Here is a 12,080-nt window from a genome sequence, read left to right on the forward strand (position 1 = left end):
TTGTTCCTTAGTCACTGTTATGCAGTGTGTTGTTAGAAACTATTGACATATGGTGACAAGACAGGCTTAACTCACAAGTCCTCCACCTGTCATCATGTTACTTACATGGCTGATTTCAACTTTTGAGTTTCAGCTTTTTTCCCTCATAAGTTTATTTCAAGGGGTGGAGAATGTCTGTGCCATGGAGAGAGAGGAAAATGTGGGGGTGAGAAATGGGGGGCTGTTTACCGTCTTCTCTTTCTTCTTTTTCTTTATTTAAAGACCTACCAAGAGGCTCCTAATCGCCAGACCGACTGGAAAGGAGCGCAAATATTTACATGTACAGCTTGAGTGTGTGTGTCAGCCTGAGTTTACACGGCTCCGAGTGAAGCGGATTACCCCGCGAATTTGGAGAATTTGAGTTATTCAAGCTTACCAAGGCCAACAAGACGACCCCCACAAGGCCGTGGGAAGTCCGAGTTTGTGAAGACGGCTCGGCGTCCGCCAAGCCCGGGCGCTGCGGGGCTCGCACTCTCCCACTGCGCGTCGCAGGGTCCCCGCAGGGTGCCGCGCCACCAGCACGTCGACCGCCCCTCACCTTCCCTTCCGTCAAGGCCCGATTTTCGAGTCCCTTTCAGGAATAGGAACCCCGAATGAGAGGCGCACCAGTGTGCAGAAGCAGCCATGGTTCTGAGAGCATCCTTTGCCAAATGCTTACAGCCCACTCTTAGCGCATCGTTCTCAACGCTGCTTCTCTCCAGACTTAGTCTAGCAGTCTAGCAGTCAGATTCTGAAGCCCATCGGGTTCTGGGATCCAGCCCTTCACGCTGCCCGGCAAATGGGATCTATCCCGTTGGCGCCGACTCTGCGGCGCCAGTTTCTGTCCTACTTCTAGCACTTTCCAACTTTCTTTTGGAACTTTGATTACCAGTAAGAAAAAGAATGGGAGAATCAAGAACTCCTCGAGGCTTCCTCTGGTCTAGATTCCTGCAGTGGGCTACTCCTAGGATCCCAGGTCTTAAGGCGAGACAAAAATGCTCCCTCCCGAGAGCGAGCACCTCCCTCCCACTCCGGAACTGCGAGACCTGACGGGCTGCATCCGCGGTCGCTGCACTAGCCTGGTGGTGGCACCCCATTCCCCGAACGGATGCCAGGTTCCACCGGGCTGTGAGTGAGGCCACACGGGCACCGCGCCCCGGGCGCACCCTCCCCACCCGGCCCGCGGCCCCGCCCCTGGCGGCGGAATCAGGAAGCGGTGACGTGTGGCAGCGCTGACTGGCTGCGGGCCGCCGGGATCGCCGCTGCCAGCAAATTAAGGCGCAGGACTTCTAGTTCCAGGGCGCAGTGTCCTCCGCGCCCCGCCGCGCTCGCACGGTTACGCTCAGGCTCCCAGGCATCCGCCCCCTTTCAGCGACTCTGAGCCGCTCCGACTGTCCCCAGAGTGGGGAGGGACGAAAGACGTGGAGCGGGTGCTGCAGGACCTCTGGGCTTTGCGCAGCTCATGCTAGTCTCCAGCTTCCGGCGGCGCAGCTTGTGCCCCTGCGGAGCGTCCCGGTACTTGCACACCCGGTTGAGCCCGCAGTTGGTACTCTCTGGCTAGTTGGAAGTCTCAGCGGCTAAAGACTCTTGCGGTGGGGGAAAGGAGACACCGGTGTGGAGCTCTTGGGAGGTTGGGGCTGACTCATCTAGAGTCCCTGGCTCCCCTCTGGCTGCACTTGGAAACTTTGCGCTGTGTTTCGGTCTTTGTCTCTTTGGGGGAAGCTGGACAGCAGTTCGGCAGGCCCGGTCCCTGGCCAGGACCGCACACTGGGGGCCATGGAGTTCACGGCATCGCCCAAGCCCCAGCTTTCTTCCAGGGCCAACGCCTTCTCCATCGCCGCGCTGATGTCTAGCGGCGGCTCCAAAGAGAAGGAAGCTACGGAGAACACCATCAAACCACTGGGTAAGTCGGGCTGCTAGACTGTCGGGGATGGGCAGGCATGGCGGGGGGAGCTGCACATTTGTTTGTCCTTCTGTCCCCTAGCTGCATGACGCTCTTGAGGGTGGCCACCTTTTCCGGCTCGCGCGGCAGCTCTGACCATAGACTGTACGTTGCGGGTGGGAAATTTTTTTTTTTCCTTTTAAGACACAGATTCTTTGGGGGCTTCACAGTGTTGTTATATGCAACCAGTTTCATACCTCATATGTCGCTTTCCTTACGATTTGTCTAGAATCCTTTTGTCAAGTCGAACATCCGGGGTGTGTGTCTGTAACATTTTTGAGATAAAAGATTTAGAGATGAATAATGATAAAAGCCCCTTTTTAAGACTCGACAGAATTTATGATGCATCTAACACCTGCTTGTGCATTTGCAACCAAGGAGACTGTCACTTCACAAGAAACACGTTTGTTTTCCCCTGACTTGAATAGATTACACAAAGTCAGCTCCTTAAGACCCCTGTCAGGTGCTGTAGAATAAGCCACTTCTACCGGAACGAAGCCTTTTCTTCAGAGAAGCTCCAGATAGATCAGTAAGACATTTCATAGCTGCTGTCACTTTCAGTGGAGGTTGGCAAAAACATTAGCCAGTAGCCATTTCCCAGATTCTTCAACTTTTAGCTATACTGTTTATTTAACAACCTTTACCATTTATAGAAGACACTATGCTCAGAGAAAAGGGAGAAAAGTGACTATACTCCCTTTAGCACGAGTGAATAGTGTGAGAAAGAAACTGCTGGAGATGTGTTTCAAGTCCCTTCACAACTGGGAGAAAGAAGTGTTCTCATCATCACCTTCTGGGTCCCTGGGTAATAATTAGTTCACATCCTGATCATCTGGTTGCCCTAAAACAGTGAAAAGCATCAAGTAAACTTAGGCTAATTTTTTTTAACTTTTTAAATTCAATTTTTTTTCTTCTCCCTGTCCTTTCTCAACATTTTAACATCTCACACCTTGAAACACAGCAGTAATATGGAAGATGAAATGTTAGAGAAGAAAAATAAGGGGCCTCAGCAGAGAGAAGAGAGAGCTACAATCCCTGCAGAAACTTAGAACCAAGGCAAAGGAAATGGGAAGATCTGCAGAAAACATGTCAAAGTCTCTCCTCCATGGTTTTCACTCCCTTTCGCTGGTTCTTCCCATCTAACCTCCTGTGTAAATGTAAACCTGCCAAAGAAATGGAAATAACCAATCAGATAAATTCCAACTGTGTAGAAAAAAATTCACCACCAATTTCAAAGTTAACTTTGTGGCCCTTCCCAACATTATCCACTCCTATTTAGGAGGCCTCCAAATTCTTTATAAATAAATGCCCCCATTACTGTTTGGTAGCTAGCAGGAAAAGAGAATTTCAGGTTAAAATTCCTGACAGATGTACAGTAGACTGGGAAACATGTTAGCCTCAGCTCTCCTGTCATTTCAACATTGCTTCCTTCTCTACTTTCCTGAGGGGAAAAAAAAAAACACCTTCCTCTGAATTCTAAACTATAAAACCATTCACAGTTCAAAGCACCCCCACTTCATTCCAGTCTGTAAAATGAGCATCCTTCCTGCCCTGGGGCTTTTGAGACAGGTTCTGAAAGAACCTGAAGGCATCTTAGTCCCTTTCAAGGGCCAGTTCAACAGAGCACTATTAACTGACTATAATCCAAGGACTCCAGCACGTGAAATACCTGTTAAGAGAGAATGCAACACCAGCCAGATGCTAAAGAAACTGTAGGGTGAGAGTCAGAGGTGTCTCATGACTGCTCATTCAAACACATTAGGTCTATTCAAAAGAACCGCCTCAGACAACTAAGTCATTAAATTTTTTAAAATTGAGATATAACTGACATAAAATATTGTGTTAGAACATTTCTGTATTTTTTTTTTCTTCCATTTCCCAACCCTGACACACTGGTTAGTTTGGAGCTTAGGGAATTTGCCTTTTTCAATTGTCAGAAAAATTTTAAGGCTACTTATTAATTCTCTATAAAGATGTTATGTGAATGTGTTTCTGAAAATATTAGTAGAAAATATAATTTTGTGATCGCATGGTTCTCTTTGAATTTGAAAACAAGGATATGATCATTAATTTGATTATTCCTATTTAAAATTTTTTCCGTGAGTTGGATTATTATTGTAAGAGAAGGTTAAAATTCTCTACCTCTTGCTTGCCTGCCCCAAGTCAAAGAGAAATAAAACATTATATGTGTGTGTGTGTGTGTGTGTGTACTTAGAACTTGTTTCAATTCCTTGAAGGCACTTAGAACAGAGTTGTTTTGGAGTTCAGTTTCACATTGTCGATTCAAGTAGTTTCTTTTTTAAGGGACGCAAGATAATTGGGCCAATTACAAAACTCCTCCTGTATTCCATCAAAGTGACTGGTGTAGTCCTAGGCCCTTATCAGCTGTGGAGGAGAATGTTTGGTTCATAGGCAGTGGTATTCCAGCCTGATGGTTGATGGAAAACTGTTCTTCCTACTTTAACACTCCGCTAGTCTGGGTTTGGGGTTCTTTTCCTCACAGAACATTTTTTGAGAGAGAGAAAATACACACATTGTCCCTCAAGTAATTGTTTCAAGCCAAGTCCAAAAAATCGGAGAGCGTACTCCCGTGATTTAACAAGCAATATATTAGTCTTTCATAAGATCTCTCAGACTGGGAGGGAAATTATAAAAATGTTCCAATCTAACATTTGAAAGTCTGGGAAACTGGGAACTGGGCAAAGAAGTGAAGTGACTTAATTTTTTTTAAAAAACACATTCCCAACACCACAGCAAACCACACCCCCTTTTCATTTTCTCTTATGGGGAAAGGGCTTCAGGAGGGAAGGGAGGTTCCTCTCAAAGTGAGGAAGGAGCTGATATTTTTGCTGCTTTGATCTCCGTGGAAAAAGTGTCTCCTCTTTGTCAGAGAGGAAGAACTGGTACCAGGACCCACAAACTGAGAAGAATGTGGAGGGATAACAACAGGAATATTTGTTTTTAATTCTTTATGATCATTGTCGTCCCCATTATCCACTCCTCACATTTTTTCTTCTCCAAAGTGGGTTTCAAATAATGGTAACAAGAACTGGTCCTAGAACTCATTCATTTGGTTCAGCAAGCAAGCAAGCAGGAGCCATGCCACTCCACAGGACTCTCAGGCTTGGTTTGTATAGTGAATGGTCTTCACTGCCCTCCTGGAGATCCTGAGCATAACTTTCCAAAGTCAAATCTAGGTACCTATTTTAGTTGTGCTGCTGTCCTTCTTATATCTCTGATTGACAGGATTAGCTGTCATTCTCAATTCTTTTTGCCTGCAGAACAATTTGTTGAGAAGTCTTCCTGCGCTCAGCCCCTGGGAGAGCTGACCAGCCTAGATGCTCACGGGGAGTTCGGTGGCAGCGGTGCGGGCAGCAGCAGCCCCTCCTCCTCCTCTCTGTGCACTGAGCCACTGATCCCCACCACCCCCATCATCCCCAGCGAGGAAATGGCCAAAATTGCCTGCAGTCTGGAGACCAAGGAGCTCTGGGACAAATTCCATGAGTTAGGCACGGAGATGATCATCACCAAGTCTGGCAGGTAGCAGGAGGGCCTTGTGGTTGGAGGAGTGGGGAGGAGGGAACGGTGCCCTGTATGGCATAGGGAGTCTCCAGGAGCTGGGTGAAACTGCCAGTACTGAGCTTGAAGAGGAAGCTTTGCTCAAAGAGGGTTTCCTTCCATTGACTTGCTTTTGGTAAGACCTACTGAGACAGATGTCCAGGCATTTGCTTTCTTGGGATCTGGCTATAGGAAGCCCTACCCCCACCCTAAGGGCAAGAGACTGGGCTCTCTTCCTCCCTGCAGCCTGTTGTGTCTTTTGGGTACTGAGTTTGCATCTGGAGGGAAGCAGGAACTCTCGACTTGTGCCTGCTGCGGTGCAAGGTGGGCTGCTCCATGTTGTGAGGGAGGCAGGTGGCTTCCTTTTTGTCACCTTTTTATCTTCCTTTTATTTGCAGAAGCTCCCATTAAAAACTAATATTAAAATCAGGGAGATGGAATGAAATTTGAAATGACCACACTCCTGGTAGGAAGGAGCTCTGGTGCGGGGCCCCTAGACGCCGAAGTCGAAGTCGGGGCTGATTCAGGGAAGGCAGGAAGGCAGTTCCTGGGACAGGGGCTAAGGGTTAGGGATCGGTGGCCCCTTGGCGCCCAACTGCTCCAGCTCTCAGGTCTCTGGGATGCACCCTCTCAGAGTCTCCCAAAAAGAAAACCAACCTGAGAACTCCGCCCTGGCTTTCTACTAAGACAGGGGTGAGTTTTCTCCCTGCAACATAAGGAGGTTACAGGACTCTCTCTGGTCTGGAGACTTCGCTTCAGAGCCTAATGGGCTTGATGATATAGCACAGGATTTTCCCTAATTGCAGACCTTTAGGTATTAATGAGGACTCCTGTAGAGATGACACTTAAGATTATCTAGGCTTGGGAGAAGGTCAGTCTCTGTATTCGCATCTCTGTGGCTTTGCAGGAAACAAAGAGTTTGGGGGCTGGGTAGAGAGGGAAGGGACCTCTCTTCCTCTCTAATTCTGGTGATTCTCTTTGTCTCACTGTGTCAGGAGGATGTTTCCTACCATCCGTGTGTCCTTTTCCGGTGTGGATTCTGAGGCCAAGTACATAGTCCTGATGGACATCGTCCCTGTGGACAACAAGAGGTACCGCTATGCCTACCACCGGTCCTCCTGGCTGGTGGCTGGCAAAGCGGACCCTCCACTGCCAGCCAGGTTTGTGTCTCCAGATTTTCAGCCAAGCAAAATGTCTCCTGCCCCTGCTGTTTGAATTTTCAGCAGGTCTGTTTTTAAAGCCGTGAGTTCTGGTAAGAAAGCGTTCCAAGCCCAGGCACTCCAGGATTAACTATACAAAATATGGATTAGTCTCTGAGAAAGGCAGAGTTTGTACTCAGAACACTGCTTTTAATTTTTATCTTTCTTCATAATTCATTTCAAAGTTTTTCTTAAATTTCAATTGGAATATTTGTTAGAAATCTAGACCCATTTCATATAACACCCCTCATTTCTATTTGGCTAACACCCAACAGAATAAACCTACTGATGAAGTGACTGCCCTAAACTTCTTTTTAAAAGTGTGCATTTTAGTACATTCGTAGCTTTTAGTAGGTATTTGTTATAGTGTGGTTATAACTTCACATAGTAAACATCATTTTGGTAAATGTGGGGTTTTTTTGACTAGTAAAAGGCTCAGAGATGTTTAAGTATGAAAAACAAACTCTTTTTCCCCCCTCTCCATAATTAGTGGATAAATGTAATTCAACATCAGGTTAATATACTTTTACTGAAAAATTATTCAATTAATATGTTAGGTAATGACCCAAACAAAACATGTCCATTTTTGTGCTAGTCATTGGTGATATTTTTCCAGCAGAACCCTGTTTAACAAATCACATGCAAACCTTTATTGCTGCTGCTTTGCCCAAATGAGCATTCTGAAGGGAAGAAAATGGTACTTTTACTTTATGTGACTATGACTAGCTGAAGAACAGAAATCTAACAGGCACTCTTTAATACAAACAATGAATCTTTACATTTTACACTTCACATTTACATAGCTGATTATACATTTAGGGCTCTAAAACCAAAACTTACAGCTTTAAAGTTGTTTTATGACTATGTAATTTTTATAATTGATAGGCAGTTCATATCAAGGCTAAGAATTTATTTAAATGTACGGGTTTAGGGACTTTGATGTTATGGTTCAAAGTATGGTTCTTTCTAAGTATATAGTTTGGAGTCTTCAGTCAAGGCACAGAATCAACACAGATAATTTACACATACAGTTCAAATGGAATATTAAGCTTACTTAGTAGTCGATCACATTATTAAGCTTACAGTCTGTTAAATACACTAGAGATGAGATTAAAAGGAGCCTCTCTGAGTTTTCCATTCCCACAAGAGACTAGGAAGGATCCCAGCCTTTCCAAATCGATATATTAAATAACAATCGGGACTAAAAAAATTTTTAATGACACTCATTTTGAGTGACTGTAAATGACAAATTTACAATAGATATTTAAATAAATATAACTAGTGTTCTCTACTATTTCCTATTAACTAGCCAGTTCACACTAATCTAGAGCTTCTTTCCAATATTTACAATTTTTTTTTTAAAGGGGAAAGAGAGAGAGGAAGAAAGGAGACAGAGAGCTGAGTAATTTAGCAGATTCCTAACCATTTTTACAAGCAGCCTCTCCCACCCCTTTTCTTTTTTTTCTCTAAGTCTTTCCTCTAAGAAGTTAATCACTCTTATTTAGCATACATTTTCCTCCTATCTAAAGGTATGGGGAACTGGTTTAGGCCAGTTGGGAATATGACATGCCTTGTTTATGTTACTAATCTGTTCTGGCTGGAAAAAGAAAGCATGTACCAATACACTATCTTAACTGAAGCATGTTTAAGCTATTGCTGGAATTTTAAGTCCCATGAGACTTGAGAGAAGCGGGGCTTCCTGTATGCTTTTTCGTTCATCCTAGTTCAGTTTATTTATATTGATATTAGATTAAAATGTTTGTGCCTTATAGGATAGAAATATTCTAGATTATACAAGCAACTATTTTTTATTGCTATTAAAAGACAGTGCTATGATTTCTAGCTACATATGGGAAAGGTAAAGAATTTGGGAGGTGATCATTTTTGTACTTATGGTAGAAATTCCTTGCAATTCTAGCTCTTTGAAAGACTTTATTTTAGCCTAAAATTCATCAGTCAGTTGTTTCTAATCAGAAGAAATGATGCTTGACAGTATCATTTGATCATAGTAATGGGCAAGACATTGTATATAACCTAAATGTTTTATTTTCATAAATAAATTTATGAAATAAATTTCATAGGGCATTTCCTTTTTTAAAAAAGTTGATATTTAAATAAATTAATATTTATTAATCTTATATGTGTTAAATTGATACATAAAAAGGGACCATCTCACCAACTTTTAGGACTAAATACTTTTAGTCCTTTTTGGAGGAGTGGGTAGGATGTGGTTGTTGTTGCTCAGGCCCTCAGTCCTGTCTGGCTCTTTGTGACCCTATGGACTGCAGCACACCAGGCTTCCCTGTCCTTCATCATCTTCTAGAGCTTGCTCAAACTCATGTCCATTGAGTCGGTGATGCCATCCAACCATCTCGTCCTCTGTCGTCTCCTTCTCCTCCTGCCTTCTGTATATATAGAGTAATAGCCTTGGAAGGGTGATATTTGAAAAGCTATTTAATATTATGGTTGTGTCATTGAAGAATACTTCAACTGAAAGGCAATTCTGAGCACTCCTTTAAAAAATTATTCAGGCAGACAAATACCTAAAACCTTTAAAGTTCTTGTATGGGTTTGGTAAGAATCTTTAGTACTGTTGGCCTGTTTTGTGCTTAGATTCTGGTGGGCTTTGTGATGAAGCCTGTGATTCCAATTCTTCTATTGTTAGTCCTCTGTGTGACAAACCATGGCATAGACTTCTTATTCTTTACACGAATATTGTTAGGAAAGGGTTTTTTTTTTTTTTTTAACTTTTTTCCTTTCCTTTGTTCCCTCCGTAATATGTATGTTTAATGGTAGTTACAAAGATTCTATACAAAATATAAATATAAATAACCTGTGGCATGGATAAAGGAATTTATCCCATTAAATCAAGGACATTTCCTTCCCCTGTTATTAGTTCTATAATCTCCCATGACTTCAGAAAAGCTTATGTTAAGTGGATATTAGGATTGTGATTTACAAAGAGTCGTACTTAGTTTAAAGCTTTGCAGGTAAAGCAAATGACTTGCATTTAACTGTCAGTAGGTAAAAGCTAGCCAAAAACATAGCAGCTGATCAATAAATGACAAATACCTGATAAGTACATTTTTCCCCCATCAAAGCTTTTTGGGGGGGAGGGGGGAGTGCTTAGGCTATTTACAGATAAATACACTAAATAATTTGAAGCTTACCCAGCTTGTTTTCACTCTCATTAGCGAGCACTTAACTAGGTAATGATGAAAGAAGTAATATTAAGGTACCAGGAGAAGCAAATAGACTATGTGATCTATTAAAAGTTCCCCGGGTCACTGCATTAAGCACTGTCATGCTTATAAAGAAAACAAACTTTAAACTGAGCCACCTTCGAGTTTAAATGGATAGATTCTCTAGAATTGTTTCCTCTTTTAAATTATTTGTCTTCACTGCTTTTTAGCAATGTTTATACTAGGAGCTCATTATGCAATTACTATAACCTAGACTTTCCTTTGAAAATATCTACAATTGAATTTTATATTTGACAGAAGCAGACCAGTAGTTGATTAATTAGATGGAAAAAAAACCCACCTTTAAAAAAACAACTTGCTCAGTAAATAATACAAAATGTATTAAGTATTATCCCTTGAAAATCAATAATAGAAAATGTATTAAGTATTACCCCTTTAAAATCATTGGTACACAAAGAAACACATTTGTATGTTTTAGCATCATTTTGGCATTGCTGTATTATTAGAGATTAAATGAGGCAAATAAAAATTCACCATTTATATGAGATTTTTGTGTTCCTTTAGAATCAGGATATTTTAAAACCCACAGTGAGATTTTTTTAAAACGTCTCAATAAAATTCTGTCATAATTTTCTTAGGTTGTATGTACATCCAGACTCTCCTTTTACTGGCGAGCAGCTACTCAAACAGATGGTGTCTTTTGAAAAGGTGAAACTCACAAACAATGAACTGGATCAACATGGCCATGTAAGTAGTGCTGGGACTACGCGGATTCCCTGGGGTAGCATGGAGAAGCCACGTGAAAATTTCTCTGTTGAAGTCTCTTCCTTTTCTCCCTTTTCCCCTCCAACCTTCCAGCTCTGAGTCATTCTGTGAGAACATTCTTGTGTTCTTTGGGGAACCCTGATACATACAGAGATGCTGTATGCCATTTCTATGTAAGAGGGTCAGGGACCTTTGGCACTGTAGAATCCCACTTCTGCAAATGCTTTACCACCTGTGCCAACTAAACAAAGGGAATGTGCATTTTGGAGGTTACTACAGCCCATTCTTGGATTAAATATTTAATTTCTATCAGTGATAGATAACACAGCATAAAGGGAATGCGGCTGAGACCTCCTATGGCCGTTTCCCAAAGTGTGTTCTGCAGAATACATTCTTGTGAGATACAATGGGACCAAAGGGTTTTACGTACAAATAAATTTGGAAAAGTGCTGTTCACTTATTACATATCTCTTCTGTAGTGAATCTTATGAGTATTAGAACACAGATAAGTCTTGCAGTTAAAAACAAAACAATTTGATTTTATGTATCAATAAGGAATTCATCAAATGTGGAGAAAAGAGAAACTGGAATTCTGAGCGCCTATCAACATTTAATAGAACAGCCATTGACACAGACTTTTACACAATTGCTAAGAATGCTTTTTAAGGAACTATCTGTGATGTTATTTCATGCACTTAAGTAAAGATTCACATTTTAAAAAGTGTTTTAGATTTTATGCTAAGGAAACTTCAGACAGACATGCATGCTTCTTTTTGATGAAGAGAATACTGTTTCTTTTTTTTTCTTTGCCCTGTTTGCCAGAAAGCAAGTTGGTATTTTCATAATTTCTCTCCTTGGCTTAGATATTCTGATATAATTATTCTCTCTCTTATCCCTTTTATTAAGGCTCTTGTTACTTAAGGTTTTAATTTTTATTGGATCCATGCAATTTAGAAGAAGAGTCTCAAAACTTTTCAAAAAAAATGGTTACATATACATAGATAATAAATTAGAGAGCTCTAGACATGGTTTCAAAAAATTGGATTGAACGTAAAACCAAGTAAATCACTTCAGGCACTGCCACCATCCATATGCCCACAGGAGACCTTGTTTATCCTGACCAAGTCAGAGTAACTAGGTTAACCTACAACTCAGTTGTCCAGAATTGGTGTGTTTTCCTTTCAGCATCAGTTTCATGGAGAGGAATAGCACTAAGCCATACTTCAGGAGCTCTGGGTTCTGGTCTGATTATGCCAAGATCAGACCGTGACAAATTGTTTGCCTAGATCTTAGATGATTGCTAATATCCATTTTAGCTTTAAAATTTTATTATTTAATATAACTCTTTTTCAGCAGAAACAGTATGTTCTGAAAACTACAAGGAAATTTTTTAGA

At 41.9% G+C, this 12,080-nt stretch overlaps 1 protein-coding gene across 1 annotated transcript in view; it reads left to right on the forward strand.

Moving 5' to 3' along the window:
• Nucleotides 1-1,300: 1,300 nt before the first annotated feature.
• The window catches only part of TBX20 (T-box transcription factor 20), a 48,249-nt gene continuing 37,469 nt past the window's right edge, over nt 1,301-12,080 (forward strand). Inside the window, exons 1-4 of the mRNA XM_006071043.4 lie at nt 1,301-1,921; nt 5,242-5,500; nt 6,514-6,678; nt 10,559-10,667. Of these exons, the coding sequence (XP_006071105.1) occupies nt 1,795-1,921; nt 5,242-5,500; nt 6,514-6,678; nt 10,559-10,667 (660 nt within the window). The 5' untranslated portion in view covers nt 1,301-1,794. The remainder of the gene's footprint in view (nt 1,922-5,241; nt 5,501-6,513; nt 6,679-10,558; nt 10,668-12,080) is intronic.

Source organism: Bubalus bubalis, chromosome 8, assembly GCF_019923935.1.
Source record: "Bubalus bubalis isolate 160015118507 breed Murrah chromosome 8, NDDB_SH_1, whole genome shotgun sequence".
Classification (NCBI taxonomy): domain Eukaryota; kingdom Metazoa; phylum Chordata; class Mammalia; order Artiodactyla; family Bovidae; genus Bubalus; species Bubalus bubalis.